This window comes from Malurus melanocephalus, unplaced genomic scaffold (genome assembly GCF_030028575.1).
Source record: "Malurus melanocephalus ecotype Western Australia unplaced genomic scaffold, MMel_1.1 scaffold_376, whole genome shotgun sequence".
In the NCBI taxonomy this organism is placed as follows: domain Eukaryota; kingdom Metazoa; phylum Chordata; class Aves; order Passeriformes; family Maluridae; genus Malurus; species Malurus melanocephalus.
Genome location: NW_026623608.1, coordinates 440,900 through 450,602, shown reverse-complemented (window position 1 = coordinate 450,602; position 9,703 = coordinate 440,900). Strand labels below are relative to the sequence as shown.

Genomic DNA, 9,703 nt, shown 5'->3' with positions numbered 1-9,703 from the left:
AGCCCCGACCCGGCTTTTGTTTCTATTTTAGTGTCGGGAAGGACTTTCCTGGGAGGGCTCGTTCCCTCGCTCGCTCTCCCTCGCTGCAACAACAACAACAAAAAATAAGGACCTACTGTCTCCCCTCCGCAGACCGGGAGTCCCAGGAGCCGGGAACTGCCTCGCTTTTTCTTTTTTTTTTTTTTTTTTTTTTTTTTTTTTTTTTTTTTTTTTTTTTTTTTTTTCCTTTTTTTTTTTTTTTTTTTTTTTTTTTTTTTTTTTTTTTTTTTTTTTTTTTTTTTTTTTGGAGTCTGTGTGTGTTGCTGATTTTCCTTCCTCTTCCAGAGACTCGAGCGAGTTCGCTGGGCAGGAGAGAGGGAAAAAATAGAAAACAACAAATACACACACGCGCGTTTTTGTAAAGGGAATCCCTGTTTTTCTCCTGGATTTGTGGATGCACCGATGAGAGATCCAGCCTTCCCAGGGACTGCCATGGCTTACCATCCCTTCCACGCACCCCGGCCGGCTGACTTCCCCATGTCCGCTTTCCTCGCAGCCGCCCAGCCGTCCTTTTTCCCGGCTCTGGCTCTGCCTCCGGCGGCGCTGGCGAAGCCCATGCCGGACCCGGGGCTGGCCGGGGCGGCCGAGGCCGGGCTGCACGTCTCGGCCCTGGGACACCACCAAGCCGCCCATCTGCGCTCGCTCAAAAGCCTGGAGCCCGAGGAGGAGGTCGAGGACGACCCCAAAGTAACGCTGGAAGCCAAAGAGCTTTGGGACCAGTTTCACAAGCTGGGCACCGAGATGGTGATCACCAAGTCTGGGAGGTAAGAGCCGGCCCCGCGCAGCCCCGCGCAGCCCCCCCAGCCCGCCCCGCACCTGCGCGGCCGCGCAGCGCCCTCGCCCCTCGCTCCATCCCGCTTCCCATCCGTCCCCGTGAATTAACGCGGGCAGTTTCGATCGCTGGAGTTTTTCGGAGGTGTTTCCCCACCCTTCTCCGAGATTTTCCGTCACCGCTCCCCCCACCCGTTATTACTTTTCCGAGCGCCATCCCAAATTAAATTCGTGCACGTTAATTATGCGCTCGGAACCCCCACCCCTCCCGTTGTTTACGCCGCTTCCCGCCGCTTCCTTCCCTCCTGCCAAACTTTCCCCGCGTCCGGGGTCGTCCCCGGCCCTGCCCGTGGCCCCGAGCCCGGGGGAGGCAGCCGGGGGTGCTGAGCGAGCGGGTCAGCGAAGGGCAGAGAAACAGGAGGAAAAAAAAATACATAATTTTGCTCCTTACTTGCCGGAATGGGATTTTTGAGCTTTTTCCCTGCTTTCTGCCACGCTGTGGGCAGCACAGCGGGGTGAGACGAGGTGGGACATGAGGAAGGCAGGGAATCCTCAGCGAACTAAACTAAAAGATGGTGGTTTGGGAGCAGCAGGCGCGGCCGGGCGGTGCGGGGGGCTCTGTGGGGCCGCAGCCGTCGGGGGTCGGCCCTGTAGCGCTCTGGGTCTCTCCGCAGGAGGATGTTCCCCCCGTTCAAGGTGCGGGTGAGCGGCCTGGACAAGAAGGCCAAGTACATTCTGCTGATGGATATAGTGGCGGCCGACGATTGCCGGTACAAGTTCCACAACTCTCGCTGGATGGTGGCCGGCAAGGCCGACCCGGAGATGCCCAAGCGCATGTACATCCACCCCGACAGCCCGGCCACGGGGGAGCAGTGGATGGCCAAACCTGTTGCCTTTCACAAGCTCAAGCTCACCAACAACATCTCGGATAAGCACGGCTTTGTAAGTGAGGCTGCGGGGCAGAGCGGAGCCCCCCGGGCAGGGATCGGCGGGCAGAGACCCCGGACGGGCGCTGGCTTTGCCCGGTGCGGGGTTTGCTCGGTGCGGGAGCTGCCCGTGATCCTCCTGGGGAGAACCACGGGCTTTTAGCGGCTCCTCCAGCCCGGTCGGGCTGGGCCTGGCCGGGCCTTGCGGTGGCCTGGCTGTCCCGCAGCCCCCCAGCTCCCGGTCCTGCCCGGCACCGAGGGGCAGCGCCCAATCTCCGGGGGAAAGGGGAGGATTGGGCTGCGGGCAGCCTCGGGGTGCCCTGGGCCTCCACGGCCTGTCCTGCCGCTTCTGCCCGGCCTTCCAGGCTCCGTGGGGAGAGGAATTTAGGGAGGTGGATATGCGGATATATGGATATTTAGGGAGAGGATAGGGAGGTGGTCGAGGCCGTGCGGAGGCTGCAGCGAGGGCAGCCCCGACGGGGCGGAGGCCGGACAGGAACTGTCGGTGCCCCCCGGGCCGGGGAAGCGGAGCCGGGACCGGCGGCACCTGCGCTGGGCTCCCGCAGCCGGAGAAGGGCTGGAATCGTTGGCACCATCTGCCTCTGAAAATCCCTATTTATTTCCCTATCGATGTTATATCTGCATCACCTAAAGGAGGTAAAACAAAACAAACCAAATTAAGTCAAAAAGCTAGCAACCAAAATAAACAAAGAAAGGAAAAAGAGAGAGGGAGAGAGGAAAGAAAGAAGGAAGGAAAGAAAGAAAGAAAGAAAGCAGAGCGTGTTGGCCGTTTGCAAAGACCCGCAGAAAGCAGGGTCAGAAGGCGAGAGGAGCGCAATCCTGCGGGAATGCACGGAGGGGGAAATCCCAGCGCCCCAGCCAGCTCTCCTTCCTCTGAGCAAGCATTTGGGGCGATAAAGGGAAAGTTCATCGTGCAGCGCTGCTGATACGGTAATTAGCGGGGAGCCGGGCCCGGCGGAGCCGCGGGGCAGCGGCGCTGCGGGGGCTGCGGGACCCCACTGGGGTGGGGAGCTCAAAGCAGCTCCGCACCTCCCGGAGAACTTTCCCCATCTTTTTTTTTTTTTATTCCGCTCTTTTTATTTTTTTTCCACTCTTTTTAAATTTTTTCTCTCTCTCTCTTTTATTTTTTTTCTCTTAAGGCAGGAAACAGCGTCTTTGTTAAATAATACATTGCGGGGTTATTTATAGCCAGCAAGGTAAATCGATAGAGAAGGAGTCTAAAAAATATCTCCTTTTTTTTGTACTGGTGAAAAACTAGTTTGATTCAGCGCTTTTAACGGTTCGCCTCCTTCAATTAAAGATTTCTGGTATCTGTCGTTGTCCAAAATCCGGACTGTGTTAAATCTGGGAGATGAGGGTTTAGCCAGTGCCCATCTGGTCAGAGAGGGATGATTATTTTTTTTAAAGGAATGCAGATTTGCACGCCTGAATGAGACTTTTTGCACCATTTTCATGATAAATCCTATCTAGATTATATCAATATAACAGCGATCCGACAGTTCATCAGCAGGTGATTATTGCTTGGGTTAAAAAAAAAAAAAAAAAGAAAGAAAAAAAAGGGGGGATTTTTTTTTTATTACCTTCTAAACCGAAATGAAGTGATAATTATTTAGCCATTTGGCTGACGTTATTTGACAATAATTACTCCAGCTTTTGCCGTTCCTCTACGAATTCTGGGCGGTGAATTCTGCATTTCAGTCCGACCACAGCAGGTTGGGGAATTATTTAAAAGCTATCGGGCAGGAAAACAGGCAGCGARGGCCAAGGGGTCGGAGCGGCCCCAGGGGCGCGGCTTGGGGTGTTCAGCCGCTTCCTAAAATCCTCAGCCAAATTACGGGGAATTCGGGTTTTAAAAAGAAAAACAACAAACCAAACTAAAGAAAAAAGTAAAACGAGAGGGTGTAGAACGGCTTTGAGTGCTGGCGAGGCTTTCAGACACCTGGTTGGAAAAAAAAAAAAAAAAGAGTCTGTTCCTTCTGCAACGTTGCTCCGAGACATAAATTTGCCATGGCTCGTGGTGAAACGCTCCTTTCAGGTCGCAGGCGCTGGCTGGGGCTGGCACCGGCTCCTGCCGCCCCCGACACTAACCCAGAGCCTTTTAACGTGCTTTTTTTTTTCTTTATTTTTTTTTGTGGTGGTGAGGGATAGCAATTTATTTTTAAGGACGGAAATATGAAAAGCGGTGAGAAACGTGTCGAAAAGTCGCCTCGCGTTTGCAGGGTTGTAATAAAACAGGGAGATCCCTTCTGCTGCTTTATTGCCGTGCTTAACACCCGCAAAGATGCTGTTGTGCCTGCGTTGCCTGACCTCCTTCTTTGGGGACAGATCCTGCAATGGTATCAACAAAAAAAAAAAAAAAGAAAAGAAAACTCCCTCTGGCATCCGCCGGAATTCTTTCCTCACGGTGAATTTGTGGGGTGTAATTTTTTGGGTTGTTTTCGGGAGAAAAGGGATTTTTTTTTTCAGGGAGGGAGCTGGATGTGAGTATCCCGCAGAGTGTGGGGCTGACGGCAGCCGCGGGCTGTTCTCTCTCGCCCCCCCAGACCATCCTGAACTCCATGCACAAGTACCAGCCCAGGTTCCACATAGTCCGGGCCAACGACATCCTCAAGCTGCCCTACAGCACCTTCCGCACCTACGTGTTCCCCGAGACCGACTTCATCGCTGTCACTGCCTACCAGAACGACAAGGTAGGGACGAGCAGCCCCTGTCCCTGTCCTGTCCCTGTCCCTGTCCCTGTTCTCACCCCTGTCCCTGTTCTCACCCCCGTCCCTATCCCTGTTCTCACCCTTGTCCCATCCCTCACCCTATATCAGGATATTTTTGTGTGTGCGCGGTTTTGTGAGGTATTTCAGGGCAGAGCGGCCAAAAGGCAGCAACAGGAGGAAGGTTAAACCTCAAGCCCTCAGAGCAGGATGCACCCTCATATTGCTTTTGGTATTGTTGCAATTTTTAGTGCTAATGTTGATGCTGTTGTCAGTATTTCTAGGATTGCTGTTAATAATTCCCTCATGGAGTTTTGTGGCGCCTTTGTGGGTCTTGGGAGTTTTTGCTGCAGGCCCAGGCTGGGGAGAGAAGCACCAGGCCTGGGCAGCCTCACCGAGAAGGTGCCCAGGGCTCTGGAGGAGCCAAAAAACAGAGGCAGATAAGCTAATTTTAGTTGCTTTCGTGATTTAGCAAGTGTCGCCCTGCGAGCGGGCAGAGCCAGGAGAGTGAGATGGGGAGCGGAGAACCTCTGCCGTCCCCTTCCAAGAGCAGCSTGTGTGTGTGTTTTAACCCAAAAGCTGACCCCCACCTCCACCCCTGGCTGCTGATGCTAATTGACAGCTCTGTCTGAGGGTCCTGGTGGGCTTGTTTCCCTCGTAAAGTTTATGGCGAAGAGTCACAATCGATTAAAGAGCACTTTGTCTGCTCGCCCGCCGCAAGCTGCGCGGGGCGGCCGCCGGCCGTGGGCCCCGTCGGGCGGGGGATGCTCGGGCCGGGGGATGCTCGGGCCGGGGGTCGCGGCGGGGCCGGGCAGCCGGGCCCTTTTCCAGCGCCCCTCTCGGGGCCGTATTTCAGAGCCATGCATTATTGAGCGCCCTGATGTCGCCGGCCCCGGCAGCCCGTGGCTGGCAGGGATAAGAATAGCTTTTAACCAGCGCCGCGCAGCTCAGTCGCCATCTTCCCTCCGGGGGGCCGTGAAAAATAACTTCCTATCATTAAGACGCTATTAATAATTCAAGCCCAAACCTCAGCATCATTTTTAATAAAGCATGCGGTGTGTTAACGCGGGGCCGCGGCGCGTTCCGCAGCCTGCGCAGCGCACCGCGGGCTCCCCGACGGCGGCGCGGGGGGAGCGGCCAGGGCTTCACGCCGCCCCCTCTCTCCTTCTCCCCCCCTCGCAGATCACCCAGCTGAAAATCGATAACAACCCCTTCGCCAAGGGCTTTCGGGACACGGGCAATGGCCGGCGGGAGAAGAGGTAAGGGGCGCTCCCGTTTCCCCCGGCCCCGCGCCCGCGGGGGGACGGCCGGGGCCCGACGCTGCCTCTCGCCCGTAGGAAGCAGCTCTCCCTGCCGTCCCTGCGGATGTACGAGGAGCCCTGCAAGCCCGATCGCGACGGCGGCGAGTCGGACGCCTCCTCCTGCGAGCCCTCGGCCGTGCGGGATGCCCTCCACTCGCCCGTGGGTGCCCTCCCCAGCCCCCTGCGCCTCAAGGGCAGCGGCAGAGGTAACGCAGGAGTCGCGGTCCCCAAATATCCCCGAACGTCAGGGTTCTGCTSCCCCGTGCTGATTTTCTGGGGGTGGTGAGGCAAAACATCGGGAAAACACTGCAGGGATGCGCACAAGGAAATCCGAGGGTTGAAAGGACAAAAGCAGAGAAAATTCAAACGGCATTCACGAATTGCAACGTTTTGCTCTTTATATATTTTATCCTGAATATATATTTGATCCTGAATATATATTTGATCCTCTAGACACCTGATGTGTTGTATTTATCTCATACAAGAAGAAATGTCAAAACAGCCTGTGTGCTCGCCATGTTAGCCTGGCTCCTCACTGGAGTGTGCCCTGCCTTCCATGGGAATCTCACACTGCCCCCCAAAAAAAGAGAAAAAGAAAGAAAAAATTAATATATTTGAAAGAGGAGAAAATGTTGTARCTCCAGGGCTTCAAGCTGGTAAATGAAAATAAACCAGCAGCTCCCACGTTGCAGTTTTTCGATGCTGGGTTTTGTCTCGCCGCACTATCAATCTGCTCTTTAAACTTTCCACCAGCTCGATTCCCTGCAAACCTTCATCAAAACTGCAACCCCCCACCCCGGGCTGGAGGGAGGGTTTATTACACCCCTCTCCACTTTCAAAGGCTTCCCCGAATATTTGCCCCAGCCTGCAGAGCTTCACCTCACCCGCACCAAAAGGCTTTTTTCGTTTAGTGGAGCCGTTCAGGCAGGGGCTCAGCTCAGCCCCTCGYCTCGCATCCCCTTTCCTCCTCTGAGAGCTCAATGGGGTTTTTCAAATTAAACCCCCTTTAGGAGAGCCTGTACCATACTCCCTGTCTTAAAATTGCCTCTTTAACCTGTCTCAACCTGCACATTTGGAATAAATCCACGGCGCTGGTGATCAGCTCCATGTAATTAAATGTACACAGGACCATTTCCTCCCCTCTGTCCACTACCCGCTCTCCTCATCCCCACTCGCAGCCCTCTCGGAGTTCGCAGCTGACGAGAGCGATGCTGTGATAGATTTTGGTTCTCCATCAAACACGTTTTTCCTGTTTGGCACGGCAACAGGGCTTGCTGTTGTTAATCCCCTTTCCCCAGAGCGACCGCAGCACGAGGGCCCGTTTCTGCCCCCAAAACGAGTTTCTGCCATTAATAACCATCCCAACCTCCCCCTGACTCCGGGGCTCTCGGGAGTGACCCCTTCCCCRTCTCCCCTGGGTGCTTCTGCTCTGACCCTCTGCCCCTCCGTCCCCTCGCAGAGGAGAAGCCAGGGSCCGACAGCGACGCCGAGGTGGAGAAGGTGCCCGAGGAGCGGCYGGTGGCAGCAGCCAGCCCCAGCGGGGAGGACGCGACGCCCCGCGGCAGCCCCCGGTGCCCGGAGGAGCGGGGCAAGGAGAGGCACAGCCCGGAGAAAGCCAAGGATGGCGCATCCCCCCGGGAGGGTCCTGGCGAGGGCCTGTTCGGCGCACGGGGCCTGGAGAAGGACAAGGTGGAAGGACGGAGSAAAGAGACGGAGCCGGGCAAGAAGGACACGGAGGGCGGCGCGCTGGGCAAGGAGGCCTTCGCCCCGCTGATGGTGCACACGGACAGCCCCCCGCACCTGAGCGCCGGGCACCTGCAGAGCCTGGCGCTCTCCGGCCTCCACGGGCAGCAGTTCTTCAGCCCGCTGGGCGCCGGGCAGCCCCTCTTCATCCACCCGGGACAGTTCGCCATGGCCCCCGGCGCCTTCTCTGCCATGGGCATGGGACACTTGCTGGCCTCGGTGACCGGCGGGGGCAGCCTGGAGAACGGAGCGCTCTCGTCTGCCCCCAGCGCGGCAGGGACGGCCACCCCCTTCCCTTTCCACCTCTCCCAGCACATGTTGGCCTCTCAGGTAAGCCCCTGTTCCCGCCCTGTGTCCCCATCCCTATCCCAATCTCCTCTTTCTCTCCTCACAAAAAGCTCCCTGAGCGAGCAGAGCACTTCGGGGATGCAGGTCAGGCCTGGCCAGTATCACCCCCAGTTTGGGGACATCCAGGGTGACCCCATCGCAGGGAAGGAGCTGTTGGTGCCACCAGCCTCCCCCAGGCCCCTGCAGCCTGTGGGGACAAGGGGGTGACAAACCCCGACATGTTGCCAGGAGTGGCACAGGCAGAACATGGGGGATGTTTCGAAGGTTGGCTTCAGAGTTAATTCGAGGAGGAATCTCGATTTTTTTTGCAGCTGCTGTGGCTCCTCCACAGTCAAGGGCAGAGTCAGGAGCTGTGGCCCTGCCTGACCTGGCTGTCCCCATCCAGCAGCTCCCTGTCTTCCTGTCTGCTCTGAAACAGCTCCCACAACGCCTGCGCTGCTGTTGCCTTTTCCATCCCCTCTGATGAAACACACAAAGATGTCTTTGAACTCCCCTAATTTATCGATCCTGCTTAACAATGTGTTTTAATGTGGTTAAGGGGCTGTGATGCTGCGCAGACAGGGACATGCAGCGTGCGGGGAGGGGACGGGGCAGAGCTCAGAGCGGGGTTTGTGCTCGGTGCCACCAGCYTGGGGCGGATGGGGCGGATGGGGCTGTACCCCCTCCCTCAGCCTGTGCCACATGGACAACCCTACTCTGTGTTTTTAGGATGACACTGGGGTGTCCCAGCTGTGCCTTGGCTTTTTTGGGAAGCACAGCTGTAGGGGCAGGCAGGAGGGGGGAGCCAGGAGACAACCAGCCCAGCTCTGAGCCTTTTTTCTCTCTCCACAGGGAATCCCGATGCCCACCTTCGGCGGACTCTTCCCCTACCCCTACACCTACATGGCAGCGGCCGCAGCRGCCGCCTCGGCCATGCCGGCCACCAGCGCTGCCGCCGCCGGGCCGCTGTCCCGCAACCCCTTCCTGGGCAGCAGCCGGCCCCGCCTGCGCTTCAGCCCCTACCAGCTCCCGGTCACCATCCCKCCCAGCACCAACCTGCTGACCACCGGCCTGCCCGCCAGCCTCAACCCCGGCTCCGAGGGCTCCAAGGCCGGCAGCAGCCGCGAATCCAGCCCCCTGCCCGAGGTGCCCCTGCACAAGGGGGGCAGCCAGCGCCCCGCTGCCTCCCCCAAGGGCTCCCTCAAGGAGTCCCTCAATGAACTGCAGAACATCCAGAGACTGGTGAGCGGGCTGGAGAGCCAGCGGGAGCTGTCGCCCGGCAGGGAGTCCCCGAAGTGACCGGCGGGGCGGGCGATGAGCCCTCCCGGCGGGGCGGAGAAGCACTGGTATTTTGTACAGCACAGTATAAATATTTATTGTGGAGCGAGGGGTGGGAGCAGCCAGGGAGCGGGGTGCTGGAGCAGAGGGACGGACCCCACCGGCCAAGCGGCCCCACCACCCCAGAGCCAGGAGGGAGCAGCCGGAGCGCAGGGCTTGCCCACCCCTTCTGCTGTGGGGCTGGGAGCGGCTCCCCCCACTCCAGCGAGGCCACGGAGCCCCCAGGACCCCCCAATTCCCTGCTCCGGGCACCGGGCAGCTCGGGGGAGCTGGTGCCGAGACACCTGATGGACGGGGCAGCCCCAGCCCCTGCCTCGGGTGGGGAGCGAGAGGGGCCAAACCTTCGTCTGTGCAAGGAAAAAAATGATTTAAAAAGAAAAAGAAAAAAAAAAGAAAAAAGAGATAAGGAACAGAAGATGGAAACCAAACCGCCTCGGCAGCCGCCACCGCGCAGAGCGGGCACGGCGGGGGGAGCCTCGTGGGTACCTGGGCAGATATTTATGAAATAAATGGTAATTTGTGTAAATAAGCT

The 9,703-nt window shown here is 57.6% G+C and overlaps 1 protein-coding gene across 1 annotated transcript; it reads left to right on the top strand.

Annotated features, from left to right (window-relative positions):
- The first annotated feature begins 308 nt into the window (after positions 1-308).
- Positions 309-9,440, top strand: TBX2 (T-box transcription factor 2). The gene is made up of 7 exons (XM_057378808.1): positions 309-803; positions 1,485-1,752; positions 4,301-4,447; positions 5,645-5,721; positions 5,800-5,969; positions 7,223-7,836; positions 8,686-9,440. Exons 1-7 carry the CDS (start codon positions 442-444, stop codon positions 9,130-9,132), a joined length of 2,085 nt encoding a protein of 694 aa, XP_057234791.1. The 5' UTR covers positions 309-441; the 3' UTR covers positions 9,133-9,440.
- The last annotated feature ends 263 nt before the right edge of the window (positions 9,441-9,703 follow it).